At 38.2% G+C, this 20,315-nt stretch overlaps 1 protein-coding gene across 4 annotated transcripts in view; it reads right to left on the bottom strand.

The window, feature by feature from the left end:
- Positions 1-13,930: 13,930 nt before the first annotated feature.
- PRRG1 (proline rich and Gla domain 1) overlaps positions 13,931-20,315 on the bottom strand; it is a 132,250-nt gene continuing 125,865 nt past the window's right edge. For all 4 annotated transcript variants that reach the window (XM_057718660.1, XM_057718661.1, XM_057718659.1 and 1 more), the window contains one exon: positions 13,931-16,482. In XM_057718660.1, coding sequence (XP_057574643.1) covers positions 15,997-16,482 — 486 coding nt within the window. In that variant the 3' untranslated portion in view covers positions 13,931-15,996. The remainder of the gene's footprint in view (positions 16,483-20,315) is intronic.

The following is a 20,315-nucleotide window of genomic DNA, read 5'->3' on the forward strand; positions in this document are numbered from 1 at the left end:
GGGTTCCTTTTTCTCCACATGCATGTTGGCATTGTTATCTCTTGTCTTTTTGATGCCAGCCATTCTAACAGGTGTTAGGTGATACCTCATTGTGGTTTTGATTTGCATTTCCCTAATAATTTTGAACATCTTTTTACATACCTGTTGGTCATTCATATATCTTCTTTGGAAAAATGTCTATTCCAGTCCTTTGCCCATTTTTTAGTTGAATTGTTTGTTTGCTATTGAGTTGTATGAGTTCTTTACATATTTTGGATGTTAACCCCTTAGATATTTGGTTTGCAAGTATTTTTTCCCATTTAATAGGTTGTCTTTTTTTTTTAATTTATTTTCTTTATTTTTTTGGCTGCATTGGGTCTCAGTTGCAGCAGCTGGGATCTTCATTGAGGTATGCAGGATCTTTTGTTGCGGCATGCAGGCTCTTCGTTGTGGCACAGGGACTTCTCTCTACTTGCGGTGTGCGGGCTTCTCTCTAGTTGTGGCATGCGGGTTTTCTCTCTAGTTGTGGTGCACAGGCTCCAGGGCATTGTGGGCTCTGTAGTTTGCAGCATGTGGGCTCTCTCATTGAGGCACGTGAGCTCAGTAGTTGTGTCATGCCGGTTTAGTTGCCCCATGTCATGTGAGATCTTAGTTCCCCAACCAGGGATGAAATCCACATCCCCTACATTGGAAGGCAGATTCTTTACAACTGGACCACCAGGGAAGTCCCCATAGGTTGTCTTTTCATTTTGTTGATTGTTTCTATTGCTAAGCAGCTTTTTAGTGTGATATAATCCCACTTATTTTTTTAATTTTGTTGCTTGTACTTTAGGTGTCATATACACAAAATCATTGCCAATACCTATGTTAAGGAGCTTTTTTTCCTATGTTTACTTCTAGTAGTTTTATGGTTTGGGGGTTTACATTAAAGTCTTTAATCTATTTCCAGTTAATTTTTGTGAGCGGTATAAGATAGGAGTCTAATTTCATTCTTTTACATGTGAAGATCCACTATTCCCAGCACCATTTATTGAAGAGACTGTCTTTTCTCCATTGAATATTGTTGCCTCCATTGTCAAATATTACTTGACCATATATGTTTGGGTTTATTTCTGGGTTCTTGATTCTGTTTCAGTGGTTGATGTGTCTGTTTTTATGCCAGTACCGTACGGTTTTGATGACAGTAGCTTTATAATATAGCTTCATTTCAGGAAGTGCAATGCCTCCTGCTTTGTACTTTTTCAGGATTGCTTTGACTATTCAGGGTCTTCTTTGGGTCCATCTAAATTTTAGGATTGTTGCTTCTACTTCTGTAAAAAATGCCATTGGACTCTTGGTATGAATTGCATTAAATCTATGGATGGCTTTGTGTAGCATGGAAATTTTAACAATAATTCATTCTTCTAACCTATGAACAAGGGATATCGTTCCATTTATTTGTGTTGTCTGATTTTGTTCATCACTTTCTTATAGTTTTCAGTGTAGAGATCTTTTACCTGCTCGGTTGTACTTTTTCCTTAGTGTTTTATTGTTTTTGATGCTATTGTAAATGGGATCATTTTCTTTACTTCATTTTCAGATAACTCTTTGTTAGTGTATAGAAATACTACGGATTTTTGCATGTTAATTTTGAATCCTAAAACTTTATGGAATTTGTTGATTAGATGGAAGCTTTTTGGTGGAGTCTTTAGGAATTTTTTATCTGCAAAATCTTGTCATCTGCAAATAAAGACAATTTTACTTTTTCCTTTAAAATTCTGATGCATTTTATTTCTTTTCCTTGCCTGATTGCACTGGCTAAAACTTCCAGTACTATGTTAAATAGAAGTGGTAAGAGTGGGCACCCTTGTCTTATTTCTAACCTTAGAGGAAAGCTTTCCACCTTTCAACCTTTATTATTACATTAGCTGTTGGCTTGTCAACATTATGACAATGTTACATATTGTTATTATGTTGAGGTAAATTCTTTCAATACCTAATGTGTTGAGGGTTTTTTTTTTTACCATGAATACCTTGAATTTCATCAAATGCTTTTTATGCATCTATTGAGTTGATCGTATGATTTTTATTTTTCATTCTATTAATGTGATGTATCACATTGATTAATGTGTATGTGTTGAACCATCCCTACATCTCAAGATAAATCTCACTTGATCATGGTGAATGATCTTTTTAATGTACTGCTGAGTTGAGTTTGATAGTATTTTATTGAGAATTTTGAATCTATATTTATCAGGTATACTGGCCTGTAATTTTCTTTATTGGTAGTGTCCTTTTCTGGCTTTGGTGCCAGGGTAATGTTGGCCTCATAAAATGAGTTTGAGAGTGTTCCTTCCTCTTTGATTTTTTTGGAAGAGTTTGGGAAATATTGGCATTAATTTTTTATTATTTTTATTTTTTAAAATTTATTGGAGTATAGTTGATTTACAGTGTTGTGTTAATTTCAGGTGTACAGCAAAGTGATTCAGTTATACATTTACAGACACCTATTGTTTTTCAAATTCTTTTCCCATTTAGGTTATTGCAGAATATTGAGTAGAGTTCCTGTACTATGCAGTAGGTCCTTGTTGCTTATCTTTTTTAAACATAGTAGTGTGCATATATGTGACTCCCAAACTCCCAATTTATTCCTGACCCCCACCTTTCCCTTTTGGTAACAATAAGTTTGTGTTATAAGTCTGTTACTGTTTTATAAATAAGTTACTTTGTATCTTTTTTTTGGATTCCACATAAAAGCGATATCATATGATACTTGTCTTTCTCTGTCTGACTTCGTTTATGAAGTATGATAATCTCCAGGTCCACCCATGTTGCTGCAGATGGCATTATTTCATTCTTTTTAATGGCTGAGTAATATTCCATCATATGTATGTACCACATCTTTATTCATTCATCTGTTTGATAGACATTTAGGTTGTTTCCATGTCTTGGCTATTGCAAATAGTGCTGCAGTGAATATTGTGGTGCATGTATCCTTTTGAACCATGACTAAATTTACTGTTGTGTTTGGGTTCCTTATTCTTTTTTGTGTTTGTATCTATTGTAGATTTTCAGTTTGTGATTATCATGAGGTTTTGATATTGCAGTCTATATATAAATAAGATTGTTTTAAGTTTCTGGTCTTTCAATTTCAAGTGCATTTCCAATATCCTGTATTTATACTCTTTTCATGATGGCTGATTTTGATATCATGTTTGTGTGTGGATGATTTCCTACCTTTGCTTTATGTTTGCCTTTACTGGTGAGTTTTCCCATTCGTAATTTTCCTGACTCTAGTTGTTGTGGCCTTTTCTTTTCTTCCTAGAGAAGTTCCTTTAGGATTTATTGTAAAGCTTGTTTTGTGGTGCTGAATTCTCTTAGCTTTTGCTTGTCTGTAAAGCTTTTGATTTCTCTGTCGAATCTGAATGAGAACCTTGGTGGGTATTCTTGGTTGTAGGTTTTTCCCTTTCATCACTTTAAATATATCATGCCACTCCTTTCTAGCTTGCAGAGTTTCTGCTGGATAATCAGCTGATAACTTTATGGGGATTCCCTTGTATGTTATTTGTTGCTTTTCCCCTTGTTGCTTTTAATATTTTTTTTTTTGGTATTTACATTTTGTCAGTTTGATTAATATGTGTCTTGGCATGTTCCTCCTTGTGTTTATCTTACATGGGACTCTCTGTGCTTCCTGGACCTGAGTGTTTCCTTTCTCATGTTAGGGAAGATTTTGGCTATATTCTCTTCAAATATTTTCTCAAGATCTTTCTCTCTCTCTTTCCTCCTTCTGGGAACCCTATAATGCAAATGTTGGTGTGTTTAATGTTGTCCCAGAGGTCTCTGAGAGTGTCCTTATTTCTTTTCATTCTTTTTTCTTCATTCTGTTCCATGACAGTGATATCCACCATTCCGTCTTGAAGCTCACACATTCATTCTTCTGCCTCAATTATTCTGCTATTGATTTCTTCTAGTGTAGTTTTCTTTTTAGTTATTGTATTGTTCATCTCTGTTGGTTTGTTCTTTAAATATTCTAGCTCTTTGTTAAACACCTCTTTTGTCTTCTCAATCAGTGCCTCCATTCTTTTTCTGAGATATTGCATCCTCTTTACTGTCATTACTCTAAATTATTTTTCAGGTAGGTTGCCTGTCTCCACTTCATTTAGTTGTTATTGTGGGTTTTTATCTTGTTCCATTGTCTTCAACATATTTCTGTGCTGTCTCATTTTGTCTAACTTTCTGTATTTGTGATCTCCTTTCTGCTGGCTACAGGATCATAGCTCCTCTTGCTTCTGGTGTCTGCCCCCTGGTGGGTCAGGTTGGTCCTGAGGCTTGTGCAGGCTTTCTGGGGCGGGGGGGGGGGGGGGGGCTGGTCAGCTGTTGCCTCCCCATTGGTGGGTGGAGCTGGGTCTTGTACCTCTGATGGGCAGGGCCATATCAAGGGGTGTGTTTCAAGGTGGCTGTAAGCTCAGGATGACTTTAGGCAACCTGTCTGCTGATGGGTGGGGGTGTGTTCCTATATTTTTGGTTGTTTGGCCTGAGGCGCCCCAGCACTGGAGCCTATAGGCTGTTGGGTAGAGCCAGGTCGTGTTGCCAAAATGGTGACCTCTGTGAGAGCTCATGCCTATCAGTATTCTCTGGGACCTTTGCCACCTGTTTCCTTGCCACCCCCCACAGTGAGCCACAGCTGACCCCCGCCTCCCTAGGTAACCCTCCAGGACTTGTAGGTAGGTCCAACTCAGGCTCTTATGGCTCTTACTGCTTTGTGCTGGGTCCTAGTGTACGTGAAACCTTGTGTGTGCCCTTCACGAGTAGCATCTCTGTTTCCCTCCTTGAGCTCCTGCACTCAAGCCCAGCTGGCCTTCAAAGCCAAATGCTCTGGGAGTTCCTCTTCCTGATGCCAGACTCTCAGGCTGGGAAGCCTGACCTGGGGCTCAGGACTCTAACGCTTGTGGGAGAACATCTGTGATAAAATTATTTTCCCATTTGTGGGTCACCCACCTGGTGGGTATGGGATTTGATTATGTCATGGAAGTGCCCTTCCTACTGTCTTGTTGTGGCTTCTTCTTTGTCTTTGAATGTAAAATATCTTTTTTGGTAGGTTCCAGTCTTTTTTGTCAGTGGTTGTTCAGCAGTTAGTTGTGGTTTTGGTGTTTTCACAAGAGGAGGTGAGCTCAAGTCCTTCTATTCTGCCATCTCTTCTGGACTCAAGACTGCTTTTAGTTTGCATGCTTGCTGCCTCTTTCCTCAGTGTGTGCTGGCTGTTATCCCTTTGATATGGGGTGTACAGGTGCAGTGGCCCTTGCATGCTCCCAGGATGGAGGGGGCAGGGCTTGGTGCCTGCTCGCAAGTTTCCTAGGGTCGGCTGCGGTCCACGCACTCCCAGGACAGCAGGGGTAGGGCTTGGCACCTGCTTGCAGGTCACCTAGGGGCAGCTGCTCTCTGTGCTCTCCCAGGACAGCAGGGGCAGCACTTGGCACCTGCTTGTAGGTCTTGTAGCAGCATCTCATGCCCACTTCTGGAGCCCATGATGATGTTGGTGACTCGAACCTGCCCTGGGAGCTCCTGTAGTTGGTGTCCCATTGCCTGGGAGTGCTCAGAGGGAAAGAAGCTCTTACGGTGGTCCCACCCCTCTTCTCATGTGCCCCCCCTCCCCCAACAATGTTGCCTTGCCTCTCTGGCAGGCCCTGGTTTCTTCTGAATACACCCTCAGTTGCCACAGATCCAGCCTCTTCAGGCTGTCTCCATGTAGTCAACCCCAGTCCTCTCCCTGGGTCTGACCTCTGAAGCCTGAGCTTCAGCACCCAGCCCTCACCTGCATTGACAGACAAGTGTCTCAGGCTGAGAGGTGCAGGGTGGCAGTAGCAACCTTCTGTGCAGGTTGCTCTCCACTTTGCCTTCTGAACACTGGTTGCTATACTCTCCTCCTAGGCTCTGAAGCTCCCCTTCTGTCTAGGCTGATCTCCCTGCTAGTGAGGAGACTTCCCAGGGTGCGGGAACTTTCCTGCTTCATAGCTCCCTCCCTGGGGCACAGGCCCTGTCCCAATTCCTTTCTTTTTCCTTTTTCCTTTGTCCTATCCAGTCACATGGAGGTTTTCTTGCCCTTTCGGAAGTCTGAGGTCTTCTGTCGGCATTCAGTAGGTGTTCTGTGTGAATCATTCTACTTGTAGATGTGTTTTTAATGTTTTTGTAGGAGATGGTGAGCTTCATATCGTACTCCTCCACCATCTTGATCCCCTCTGGCATTAATTTTTTAAATGTCTGGTAAAATTTAACTGTGAAGCCATCTGGTCCCGGGCTTTTCTTCTTTGGGAGATTTTTGATTACTGATCCAGTCTCCTTACTAGTAATTGGTCTGTTTAGGTTTTTTTCTTCCTCATTTATTCATGGTAGATTGTATTTTTCCAAGAATTTTTCCATTTCTTCTAGGTTGTCCTGTTTGATGTGTTTGTCACAGTAGCTTATGCATCTTTGTATTTCTGTGGTATCTGTTGTAATGTTTCCCTTTACATTTATCATTTTGTTGATTTGGATCTTCTCTTTTTCCTTGTTTAGTCTAGCTAAAGGTATGCCAATTTTGTTTATCTTTTCAGAGAAACTACTCGTAGTTTGGTTAATCGTTTATATTGTTTTCCTGTTCTCAATTTCATTTATTTCTGCTCTAGTATTATTTTCCATCTTCTGCTAACTTTGGGATTAGCTTTCTTCTTTTTCTAGTTCCTTAAGGCATAGAGTTAGGTTGTTTATTTGAAATTTTTCTAGTATCTTAATGTAGGTGTTTATTGCTATGAATATCCTCTTAGAACTGCTTTTGCTATATCCCACAAGTTTTGGTATGCTGTGTTTCCATTTTCATTTGTCTCAAGTTACTTTTTATTTCCTCTGTAATTTCTTTGATCCATTGAATATTCAGCAAAGTGTTTTAAACTTTCCATATATTTGTGAATTTTCCTCCTGTTACTAATTTCTAGTTTCAAACCATTGTGGTCAGAGAAGATATTTGGTATGATTTCAGTCTTCTTGAATTTGCTAAGTAAGACTGGCTTAGCATATGGTGTGTCCTAGAAGATGTTTCATGCATGCTTGAGAAGAATGTGTATTCTGCTGTTGTCAGATAGAATGTTCTGTTTTTGTCTGTTAGTTCCTTTGTTGTATGTTGTTCATATCCACTGTTTCCTTATTGATTCTCTGTTTGGACAATCTATCCATTGTTGAGAGTGGGTAATTAAAGCCCCAACTATTATTATATTGTTGTTTATTTCTTCTTTTAACTCTGTTAGTTCTTGCTTTATAAACTTGGGTACAGCAATGTTGGATGAATAATATTTAAAATTGTTATATGTTCTTTGTCTCTTTTTACCATTTTTATTGTAAAGTCAGTTAGGTACTGTTGCTTTTTCTGGATACCATTTGGTGAAATATCTTCTTCTGTCCCTTCACTCTTAGTATGTGTATTTGTAAGGCTAAAGTGAGTCTCTTGTAAGCAGCATATCATTGGATCTTGTTTCTTAATCCATTCATTTATTCTGTGTCTTTTGATTGGAGGATTTAATCTGTTTACATTTATAGTAATTATTGATAGGTAAGGACTTGCTGTTGTCATTTTCTTAGTTGTTTTCTGGCGGTTGTGTAGACCCATTGTTCCTGCTGTCTTTTGTGTGTGTGTGTTGATGTCTTTTGGTATTTGTATGCTTTGTGTTCTGTATCATGTTCTTTTGTGTAACTCTAAAGGTTTTTTCCTTGTGGTCACCATGAGGCTTACATAAAATAGCTTAAAATTATAACAGCCTCTTTTACACTGATAACGACTTCAACTGAATTTCTAAGCTTTTCACTTGTACTTCTTTTCCTCAAATTTTTGGTTATTGGTATTACACTTTACATATTATTGTATCGTATAACTAATAACAGATACCATAACTATAACTAATACCATAACTATAATAACATATTATAGTTATGGTAATTTTTACATTTATTTTTTAACTTTTAAAATAGAGTTGTAAGTGAATTATGCACCACCATTATCATATTAAAGAATCTAACTGACTATACATTTACCGTGGTCAGTAAGTTTTACTCTACTGTTTTACGTTTTTATGATGTTTATTATTGTCCTTTTACTTCCACTCAAAGAATTCCCTTTAGCATTTCTCCTAAGGCAGGTCTAGTGGTGATGAACTCCCTCAGCTTTTGTCTGTTTGAGAAAGTCTTTACCCCTTCTTCATTTCTGAAGGACAGCTTTGCTGAGTATTGAAATCTTGGTTAACAGGTTTTTGTTTTTGCTTTTCCCTTTCAATATTTTGAATATATCATTCCATTCTCCTCTCCTGATCTGAAATGTTTCTGTTGAGAAATCCGTTGATAGTGTTATGGGGGTTCCCTTGTACATAACTTCTTTTGCTGCTTTCAAAATTCTTTGTGTTTGACGTTTGACAATTTAATTATAATAATGTGTGTTGGAGTAGCTCTATTTGAGTTCAACCTATTTGGGATCCTTTAAAGACTCATGGATATGGATGTTTATTTCTCTCCTCTGGCTTGGGAATTTTTCAGCCATTATTGCTTTAAATATACTTTCTGTCCCTTTGTTTTTTCCTTCTTCTTCTGGGATTCCTATAATGTGGATATTGTTTCTTTTCATTGTGTCTCATATGTCCCATCAACTTTACTCTTTTTATTCTTTTTTCTTCTCTGACTGGGTAATTTCAGTATTTGTGTCTTCTTGGTCACTGATTCCTTCTTCTGTATGGTTGAGTCTGCTTTTGAAGCTCTCTGTTGAATTCTTCAGTTTATTCATTATATTTTTACATTTTTTAGCTCTAGGATTTGTTTTTATTTTTGTTCTTGATGGTTTGTATTTCTTTAAACTTTTATTTTTGTTCATGTATTGTGTTACTAACTTCATTGAGTTGTCTCTGTGTTCTTGTAGTTCACTAAACTTCTTTAAAAGGATTATTCTTAATTCTTTGCCTGACAGCTCATAATCTGTCTTTAGGATTAGTTATTAGAGTTTTCTTAGTTTCCTTGGTGGTTTCATACTTACCTGATTTTTTACGATCCTTGATTCCTTATATTGGTATCTGCACATTTGAGTAAGTGGTTTCCTCTTCCAGACTTTACAGGTTTGCTTTGTCAGACAGTTCTTGACAAGTCAGCTGTTTGCGTTCCTGTATATGTCTGCTGGTAACATCCTTGAGCCACTAGGGCTTGCCATCTGGGTCTATTTTGAGGTGAGGCCACTACATGAGCTCCAAGGTTCAGGGTGTGTGTTGCTGGTTGAGAACTGTTGGATAGGACTGTTAGCTTTGTATCGTGCCCACATGAGACTGTAGGATGGGCCCCACAGTTGCCTGAATTTTCCGGTCAGGCTTCCTAGATGGTGGGGACTGGGTACTATACTGAACAGTAGGTGGTGCTATGAATTAAAGGATAGCAACTCTGGAAATCAGATTCTTCCCCCTCCTCAGGGTTTGTTTTTGCCACTTGTCTTAGTTATTGTTTGTTGTTGTAGTAACTTTTAAAACTCATTTTGTAAAGTCTGTATTCTTTGTCATATGTGGCTGAAGTCTGTAGTCCTTCTCATGTGACAGAAGTCTCATTTCTGTTATTGTAGTCAGTTAGTGACTTGACAGAGTTTCCTAAATACCTAGAATGCCTCCCCCAAAAGTGTCCTAGTTTTGGCAGATGGGCTTTTTGTGTTAGAGGAAACCTTCAACTTTCAGCCAGATAATATACAACTCTATGGTAACCTTCACTTCTTGCTTATGGAGGACCTGAAGGTCAGACAAAGGTGAGAGTTTAAAGTCTCTCAGATTTTTTAGACCATGTACCCAGCTTTGGATATGTGCTTGGCCTTCTATTAACAGATGCCTAAGACTATGTGGGAGCTTTTCAAAGTCCTTATTCTCTTCATTCCCTAGCCTTTCCTCCCAAGCTTTTCAGTCTGTCTATTGTTTATCCCAACAGTTATTCTTTGTCCAGCTGGGAGCAGCTAATGCTCTTACCTTTTAAGTACTTTTGACTGACCCCTTCCCCGCCCCAAGTAGCGGCCTCCAACTTCAGAAAGTTCCAAGTGAGGTGAAATAAACATAAGCCCCTTGAGCTGGTACTTAAGGAGGCCAAAATAAAGGGCTGAACCATCAACCTCAATTCTTTGCGAATAAGGTTCATTTTTCCTCTTCTGGTACTAGGAACCTATACCTGCAATGTGAGCTGTTGTCTTCCCTTCTCAAGGAAAGCAGGGGATAAGGCCAGGGTAAGTTAAAGCTTTTTGGATTGGTTGCTATAAACTTTGTTTTCCAGCGTTCTGATGAAGTTGATTCTGACAGTTTTGGGCAGTTTCTTTGCTGCTTTTGTGGCAGAACATGCTGTTTGAGTATCCTATTCCATACTGTTTTCATTGACATTACTCTATGCTTATTTTAAAGTACAGTCTCTGGATATATTCAAACGAACATTTCCACAAATGCAAAAGGACTGTAGCAAAGAACCAGAACTAATATTACATGGTGATCTCTTGTGACAAAATTTTGATAGTGTTTGTTGGTGGCCAGTGCAGTATACTTGTGAGTTAGGAACAAATGGACCAGAAAGAACATTTTGAACCCTAAGCAGTCTGTTAGTGGAGGAGATTCTGTAGATTGCTTTGTGTGTGTGTGTGTGTGTGTGTGTGTGTGGAAAAATAAGGGACTAAAAAATTGGACATCAATAAGAGATGCTATAGTGGTTTTTGGACTGACTTGAAGTTAGGGGCGGTGGGGGAGCGGGATTGACAAGGAAGGTCACAGATGGTGAGGTTCCAAGCTTCCCACTTGTGTAATCAACCACAATAGTCTCATTTTTTAAATAGGGTTCTAAGAAAAAAATTTTTGAAATTAGTTTCCATTGTTAAAAACATAAAAATCACAACATACCTGATGTACACAACTGCACGATGAAGATGACTGATTATAAATACCATAGAACTTTCGGCAAGAAGAATCTCTGTGAGATGGGGTGGAATTAGGGTTGCAGTAAATTAGAAGATTAGGAGACTATCCAAATCTAATCCCCAGGGACAAAGGCTATAGGCACCATTGCTTTCTAATCCCATTAGTGTCTAACACAAGGTAGGTACTTTGTAAATATCTATAATCTGAGCTATGGAAGAAAATAAAGTTAGATAAGCCTGTGGGACCAGATTATAGCAGGTTTTGATCCAAAAAGAAAGTAGCAGATAAAGTAAATAAAATTACTGAGAACAAAATGTCATCATACAAAGTTTAAGGAAATGGCATAAGAATTATAGCACACAGACAAGCATTAAGAAAACCAGCCAGAAAGGTACTGATGTTTTGGTCAATGTATAGTATTAGAAAACCCTCACTTTTAAGTATTTGGTGTGTTTGTGGAAGGGAGTTAAAAGGATTTACAATTCTGGCCCTCAAAGAGCTTCAGGTATGTGGAAAAGGCTTAGAATGAGTAGGTGGTTTCAAGGAGGGCCAAGAGATGAAAGAGCAACTCTGGAACTTCTAGCTTGAACTTCTTGGAAATACTTTAACAAAGGTAAAGTGGCAAGTCCATACGGCTACAGCCAAGTGTGAAATTTTAACAACTGATCATTTATGATCGATGTGAGAAGTGTTCTCTTTAAGGAGGGGGCAGGGTAAGAGGGAGCCTTCTGGGGTACTGGAAATGTCTTGAGGTAGGTGTTGGGTTTCATGGATGTGTGTAGGTGATGTAATTTTTAGAAATTGCTGTATGTTTTTAAAAGTACCTTTTTATGGCATTTTGGACAACTCTGAAAGCTTATGCTTATAAAATATATATTTAGACTTATAATTTATACTTAAAATTCTTCCTTGGATATAAGTAAATAGTTTTAATTTTTATACCATAAAGATCAAGTCATATTTACCTTTGCTTGGTTAATGACACATCACATCATCTTTTAGTCCTTGAGGTAACTGCACTTAGTGAGATGCCCTGTGGTCACATATATTTCCATCCTTTGCTTTCCTTTCTCATTTTCTCATGTCAATTGCAAGCTCTTCTGCTAAGGAGGAAAAACCCAGCTCCTATGTATCTGCAGACAACACACTTCCCAGTAATTGACAAACAACACTATAGCAGGGAACTCAATGTATCCCTTTGGAGCAAGTGTTCCCATTTTGTATCATTCCAGCATCATTCACCAGTAGTACAGATAGGTCTTTCTTATGCTGAGAACACCCTGAAGTTTTCACCAGGTAATTTTTGATATCTTTACTGAGCAATATTCCCTAAATTCATAAGAAAGAAATGCAATAATTTTACCGTGTTAAAAAGATCACAATTAATAAGAGCTTATGCAGCATGTTTATCCCCTAACCATAATACAGTTAACACATGGCAGAAAAAAATCGCTTGGGTTTAAAAATAGCTTTATTTAGCATACCAAAAACACAGAAACATAAGAAAAACCTTACCTAGAATAAACATAAAAATAGTTAAATACCATAATTTAATGTAAACCAAGTGTTTAAAAATGTGAAATCTTATAAAATACATGCTATTTACACAGTACCAAGTTAAAGCTACCTCCACAGTTATCCTATCAGCTCATCAATCTTAAAGTCATCATTAACAGTGAATCAAACACAGCATCTGTATTTGTACCGGTCAACAGGAAAAAAGGAAATCATTTCATTTACTTTAAACAGATACAATTCATTGTGACATTCAAAGCAAGGAGGCAGAAAAGTGCCAGTTCTAGGACTCCAGAGACAAGCAGTGCATGTGGAGGCCTGGAAACCGGTCCACTGGAAGACCAGGAAGCCCATTCTTTCATTTAAATGCACACTGGTTGATTCAATGCAGTTACTGCTTAAGAAAGGTACTAAATATAGCTGTAAAAATAAACCTTTATTAAAAATGATCAAAGGTGAATGTCATATCAGTCAGGTAAGAAAGGCCAAAGCATAAAAAATATATATTATTCCAGATAAGCCCCTTTAATTTTAACAAATGTTAAGAAACTCAGTTTATAAAACCAGACGGGGTAGCGAAAGGGTTTCTAAAAATGTCAAACCCAAATCAATTTCAAACAAAACAAACTAACCTAAGAGAATGTTTCTTAAAGAAAGTATTTTGTTTCTCTAAAAAATTTGCTTATCCTGTCATTATCCCCCGAATGCTGCCAGGAGACCTGTAGCTGATGCCAGTTGTCACTGTGGAGTAGTGTGTTCTCTGACTAACAGTCTGAAAAAGTGTAGTCATAGATCAGTGTAAGCATTTGGCTTTTGCTTCAAGGATCAACATTCGTTCTTATACTGAAATTCAGGTATCTCTGAGAGGCAGCATTAAATGCAGTAGCGGGAGTTTCGAATGTAAAATAAAATTGCAAGAATACGTAGTTAGTAATAGGACATCCTGCTCCCTTGTCTAATCCTGTAATTCTCAAACTTTTGGTCTCCAGACCCCTTTATACTGTTAACGTTTGCTGGGGAGCTGGATGCCAAAGAGCTTTTGTTTATGGAGTTTATATATACCAGTATTTGCCATATTAGAAAGTAGAACGGGAAAAAATTTTTAAGGGTTTATTCATTTAAAAATTTAAAAGTCCAAAAAAATGGATCCATTACATGCTAACATAAATGACAATGTGAAGAAGATAGCTATATTTTCTAAACAAACAAAATTCGTGGGAAGATGGCTTTTACATTTTTAACTACTTTTTGAGAGAGTGAGAAAAGACAAATAACGTCTTGGTATTATCATGAAAACACTTTTGATCTCACAGATCTCCTAAAGGTTCTCAAGGACTCCCAGGGGTTCATTGGCCATACTTTGAAAACTGCTGGTTTAATCTAAGGCCTGATATTAATGGGGGGGGGGGAAAAAGTCCACACAAAAGGAGCCTTAATTTTCCTTTAAAAAGAAACCTACACACACACACACACACACACACACACACACACACACACACACACACACACACACCCCCCCCCCCCCGCCTCAAACACTCCCACTCTCAGCTTTAAATAGAAGCCAGAGATCACCATGTACTCATGGCCAAATTCAAAACAATATTGTCATTTCTGTTGAGACCAGGTTCAAGATTTATTCATTTTTAGTCCATGAAAGCTGTAAAACCTATTATCTAAACACAGACATCTTAGTTCCCTTTCCAACAGTTGCTTAATCCTGTTTGTGTGAGCTAAGTAGGCCCAGTATTGGTATAGACCAGAGGATGACAGGTGTTTAAGAGCCCACACACTCGGATTAGTAACCCGTTAGCCAGTTATGCAGCAGCCTACTCTATTTCTCACTATGTGAAAACTCAGACACATTTTAGGGAAACAGAGGGAGAAAATTCTCCCTTCATAAGAGCAATGAGAACAGTGCTATGGCCTTACACCTAGAAAGCGCTTCATGTCTTGCAAATGACTTTCACGCACACCATCTCATTAGATCCTTTGAAAGCCCCAGGAGAAAGGCAGGGCATGTGATACTATTGCCGTTTCAGAGGGGAGGAATTTGAGGGTCACATATGGGTCTCTCCCAAGGCAGCCTGGCAAGTGTATGGCGGAGTGGGATTAGAATTCAGGTCATCTGACTCGTAGTTCACGGTCCTCCCCAGCAGTCCTTCTTCCTTGGGTTTGGGGGAGTCTGGGTGGGGATGGAGATGGAGGCAGCAGGGTATGACACTTCCAGAACCTGCGTTCCTTCTGCCTGATCAACCATTGTATCCAACAGTAAGGAGTCATGGGAGTGGCACAGACGTTTCCCTGACTGATACAGGGAGTTTTCCATCAGTGTATGTATAACTGTTTTATTTTTCCTTTCTGAGCCAGTTTATGTTGGCAGTTCATTCACAGCCTGTTCCCCCTGCTCCAAGGGAAAAGTAAAAATCTGCGGTCTAAAAAAAAAAACGTGATGAAAATACAAAATGAAATAGCAACAATGAGATCTGTGTGCAGCTATAACTAGATTTATTATGCACCTGGCACACCAACTGGAGAATAATATAAAAATCACAGTTCTTAATTTGGTGGAAAATTACCTCCTGATCATCTTGAGACAAAGGCGTCACTCTATACCAAAACATTAAGAAAATAATTTCAAGCATTGTAACTAAATTCTTAGGTGCTTGAAGATTCTGTGGTGGTAGGAGAGGGAGTAGAGTAAAAGGCAGCGAAACAATGCGAAAAAAATACTGTCGCCAACGAGCTAAGGAGAAATCTGCATCCGTTCCCTGTCATTAATCTGTGTATCTACTTGAGAAATTATTCTTTTGCCGGGAAATCCATTCCACCAAGATGTTAATACAAATAGCATGAGACATTCAAAGATACTAAGCAAATACTGTTTAATTTTTGTGGGGGAGGCAGTCAATAACAGCAACAAAATCCCTCCTAGGAAACTAGCCAAATGCCACTAAGGACCCATGATTTTCTTGCTGTCCACTACGAGCAAGGTATCGTTTAGTGTGCCTTCCTTCTCTGTCTCCTTCTGAGATGTTCCTAAAGTTGTGATTGACTACATGAATTTTTTTGTTTCCTTTTAAGGTAGTTGCAGGTTAATAAAAGCCTGTAAGAATTATAAAACATGCTAAGTTCATCTCATTTTCAACATTGAACAGCATGTTGCTATCTATTACACACATTGTTGGTGCCCCCCCGCCCCAATTTTGGTGAGTAATGTTCTAACTTTACAGGTGATTTAGATAGATGTTAATGACTTTTTAAGACAGCTGCCCATATACTGCGCTGATGTACAAACACATGTATGTGCGTGTACATATGTACATAAACATATATGCACGCACAGGCGTACATCCCCTCACATGAAGACCTCCGCTAGTATTTTTCCCTCTTCACATATTTCCATTAGCAAATATGAGCATGGATAATGAATTTAGAGTAGGAGACAAAACTCATGAAAATCAAATCAGAGAATGTGAAGTGGTATGCTGTCAGAGTCCAATAAGTCAGATGCACATTTATGTAGTGGTAAAGTGCTAGAAAGGTCTTTTGTTAGTATTTTAAAAACGATTATAGTAAAAAGAAGTGAGCAGTTTCATTTGATGGTGGTGACCACAGGCACCATAGCAATGGCACTGGCTGAGCTGGAGTTGATGATGTCCTCATACTCCGGGGGTGGATCTAAATGAGGTTCTGTTTCACTCCTCCGCAGGTTCACCTGGCCAGTGGCTTCCTCGTAGGTCGGTGGGGGATCGCAGTTGGACAGGCGAGTGGAGACGGAATCTGAGCGCCCAACTACATATTCCAGAAAGCCTGGTGACAATCCGCTGCTATCAAAGACTTCGTCTGGTGGGGGAGGCGGGGTGATAATATTGAGGTGCTGAGGGAAAGGGACGTGGCCTTCCGTAACTGTCTGTCTGCGAGTTTTGTTTCTTAGGAAGCATCTCCAGATTAGGAAAATGACAAGGAGGATAATGAAGAGGCCAAAGATTAATGGGAAGGTAAGGTAAAACTGGAACCAGTCACTTCCTCTGTTGCTCTCTCCTTGTTGTGCTTTCGTGTAAGTGTTCCAAAACGCCTTCTGAAAACACAAGGCAGGTTGAAGATTAGCATGATCAAAAGATAGCAAATGAACACATATCTGGGTTCTAGTCACACGATGAAAACAAAACCCAGAACCAGATTTGTTGGTTCAGATGACCTATACAGCCTGTATTTTCCCCGACAAGAAATTACAAATCGTGGTGCTCAGTCCTCCCCGAAAATGGTCAGTCCGACCCCAAAAGTCTTCAAGACTTGCTGTTATTTATAGTTTCAGTTGTGATCTATTAGAAGGGAAAAAAGCATAAGAGATTTTCCCTTTTCCAAACATACCACATAATCTTCCCTTTAAACTATAAGTTAAATAGCATTTTCCACGTCCAATTATGAGGTTCTCATCACAGCTCCCATCTTCACTGTGCTACTTCAGGCTGTTCAGGCTGCTGTAGGCTCAGATGCTTCATGGACGAATGCCTTGTTCTCTAGTGGTTCTTTGTGGGGTCCTCATTTACCAGCTATTCCTCCCTAGCCCCAAAGTACACAAATCTAATGCATCTAATTAAGTCCCTAGCATATAAACATTCAGTAAGTAGTAGTGATTATAATCAATTCTTGTATATCATAATCAAGTCTCTGCTTCAAATTGACTGATTAATCTATATCCCAAACTTTGGTACAAAAACACCACCCCCAGTGCTACTAACTCTGTTTTCAATCCTTAAACCTAGCCAATAATAGCTTTTTTTTTTTTAAGCAATATTTGTTTGCAGGCACTACAGGTCACTGATATTATTTAAGAAAGTAAGAAACCTGCTTGTTTTATAACACTATAACAAGGACCCAAAGTCATCAATGTTCCACCCCCGAACTCAGTGTTGTTTATAAGGTATGTTATTATTCCAACATTCTGTGATTCTAATATAAAATTTCAATATGCTATAAGAAATACGGTATGATTTACTAAAGGCTATGCACAGATGAAAATACGCAAGGTACAATATTAAAACAAGCTAAGAATAGAGACAGTATAATGCCCAAGCATATAATATTTATTTTAGGACAGTACCCCAAACTGGAAATTAAAATGTTCTTTTTTTAGGAAACAATCATTTGGTAACACAGGTAGATGAAGCTTTTTTTAAACAATAAAAGTGTACACTATTAACTCTGTATAACTGTTACTTTTAGGATTGCCAGCTTTATTACAGACAATACACATTATATAAAAATTTATTGTCAGAAACAATTAAAAAAGAAAAACCAGTCATCTGCAATTACCCTGCAAAGATATAATCATCATTAACATTTTGGTTTACCTCTACTCTAACTCAAAATTGAATCCTTACACAAATACACATTCTTTAGAAATTTGTACTCAAACTGTACTAAATCACAATAAAATTTTAAATAATGTACTTAGACCGACCAACCAAGTATCTTGATTTGTAAACAATTTTCTTTATATAGATGAGGATTTCTCCTCTCTTCCTAATCTCTTATATCACCATCTCCTGTGCCCGCATTTAATCTTAACCACACAACACAATAAATATGTGATTTCAAATAATTATCTTAGGTAAACACAATCAAAAGTGGCTTTTAAATCTTGTCCAGTCACTTTGAGGCAAGCATCAGTAATGCACGTGAAAAATGACTTTTCTTCATGCTTGGCTTATAGAAATCAATTTCGGTGGTGTCTTTGGCATGCTCGGAAATACACCTACAGACTGTTTTAAAGTTTTTTTCTCCCAAAGAAAAAAAAATTACTAAAGTCACACTTTTATTTTCAAGGGTTAAAAACAAAGTTTAGACAAAAATGGAATTACAGCACCAAATTTTTACTTTACCTATAGCAACTCAATTCTTCAGCCACACCCAATAATGAAGGTATAATTTTCATCCCCACTTGCAGATAAGGAAATGGGGGCTCAGAGACCTTACCAAAGAGTAAAACCAAGGTCATGTAACACACAAATGTAAATGTTGGAGCTGGGATTTGAACGCACCAGCCCTGGCGTCAGAGCAAACCAAAAAGCAGTCTGCCCTGATGCATGAGGTATTTTAAACCTGGACACTTTCCTAGAAAATTCAGTCTTCTCATCATGTTAAATGTGGAGTTGAAAGCAAGTAACATTGCTCTGAATAAAAAAGTACTGACAGATTTATTTCTTTGGAAACTGGCCTTTGTCCTTGAGGCAAGAGAATCGGAGAAATATTCACTTGAAATCAAGTAAAATATTATAACTGTCATTTATGTCTCTCTAAGCTATTTAGATTGTTCTTTATCTTACCAAAAACAGCCAGAAGATATTCAGAAAGAGCAAATAAATGATTTCAGGACTTAGTAAAACAGTGCTTTAGAGGGAATGAACGTTTGTTTAATGAAGGAAAAAATTTTTAACAAAAAAATTAAAGGGTTTCAGGAGTTTTAGATAAGGCTACAAGTACACAGATAATAAATGTAATATGAAGGGACCAGACAGGTCTTAAAATCATTTCAGATATGAAGAATCCTTGTATCCCTGGGATAAAATCCCACTTGATCATGGTGTATGATCCTTTTAATGTATTTTTGGATTCAGTTTGCTAGCATTTTGAGGATTTGGGGATCTGTGTTCATCAGTGACAGTGGCCTGTAATTTTCTTTTTTTCTGGTATCTTCATCTGGTTTGAATATCAGGGTGATGGTGGCCTCAGAGAAGGCGTTTGGGAGTGCTCCCTCCTCTGTAATTTTTTGGAAGTGTTTCAGAAGGCTAGGTGGTAGCTCTTCTCTAAATGTTTGATAGAATTCGCCTGTGAAGCCATCTGGTCCTAGACTTCTGTTTGTTGGGAGTTTTAAAATCACAGTTTCAATTTCAGTACTGGTAGTTCTCCTCTTCATATTTTCTTTTTCTTCCTGGTTCAGTCTTGGGAGACTGTACCTTTCTAAGAATTTATCCCTTATGATCCTTTGTATTTCTGTGGGGTCCATTGTAACTTCTTTTTCATTTCTAATTTTATTGATCTGGGCCCTCGCCCTTCTTTACTTGAGGAGTCTGGCTAAAGGCTTATATTTTCAAGGCAGCAGCTTTTAGTTTCGTTGATCTTTTCTGTTGTTTTCTTTGTCTCTATTTATTTATGCTCTGATCTTTAGGATTTCTTTGCTTCTGCTAGCTTTGGGTTTTGTTTGTTCTTCTTCCTCTAGTTGCTTTAGGTGTAAGGTTAGATTGTTTTTTTGAGATGTTTCTTGTTTCCTGAGGTAAGCCGGTATCACTATAAACTTCCCTCTTAGAACTGCTTCTGCTGCATCCCTTAGGTTTTGGATTGTCATGCTTTCGTTGTCATTTGTCTCTAGGTATTTTTGGATTTCCTCTTTGATTTCTTTAGTGATCCATTGGTTGTTTAGTAGCATATTGTTGAGCCCCCACGTGTTTGTGTTTTTTAGAGGTTTTCTTTTTTTTTCTTGTAGTTGATTTTTAATCTCGTAGTGTTGTGGTCTGAAAAGATGCTTGATATGATTTCAGTTTTCTTAAATTTGCCAAGACTCAGTTTGTAGCCCACTCTGTGATCTATCCTGGAGAATGTTCCATGTCTACTTGAAAAGAACGGGTATTCTGCTGCTTTTGGATGGAATGTCCTATAAATATTCCTATAAATATCAGTAAAGTCCATCTGGTCTAACATGTCATTTAAGGCCTGTGTTTCCTTATCGATTTTCTGTCTGGGTGATCTGTCCGTTGATGAAAATGGTATGTTAAAGTCCCCCATGATTATTGTATTACTGTGGATTTCTCCTTTTAGGACTGTTACCATTGGCCTTATATATGAGGTGCTCCTGTGTTGGGTGCATATACATTTACAGTTAGTTGTTATCTCTTCTTCTTGGATGGATCC

Source organism: Hippopotamus amphibius, chromosome X (assembly GCF_030028045.1).
Source record: "Hippopotamus amphibius kiboko isolate mHipAmp2 chromosome X, mHipAmp2.hap2, whole genome shotgun sequence".
NCBI classification, from domain to species: Eukaryota; Metazoa; Chordata; class Mammalia; order Artiodactyla; family Hippopotamidae; genus Hippopotamus; species Hippopotamus amphibius.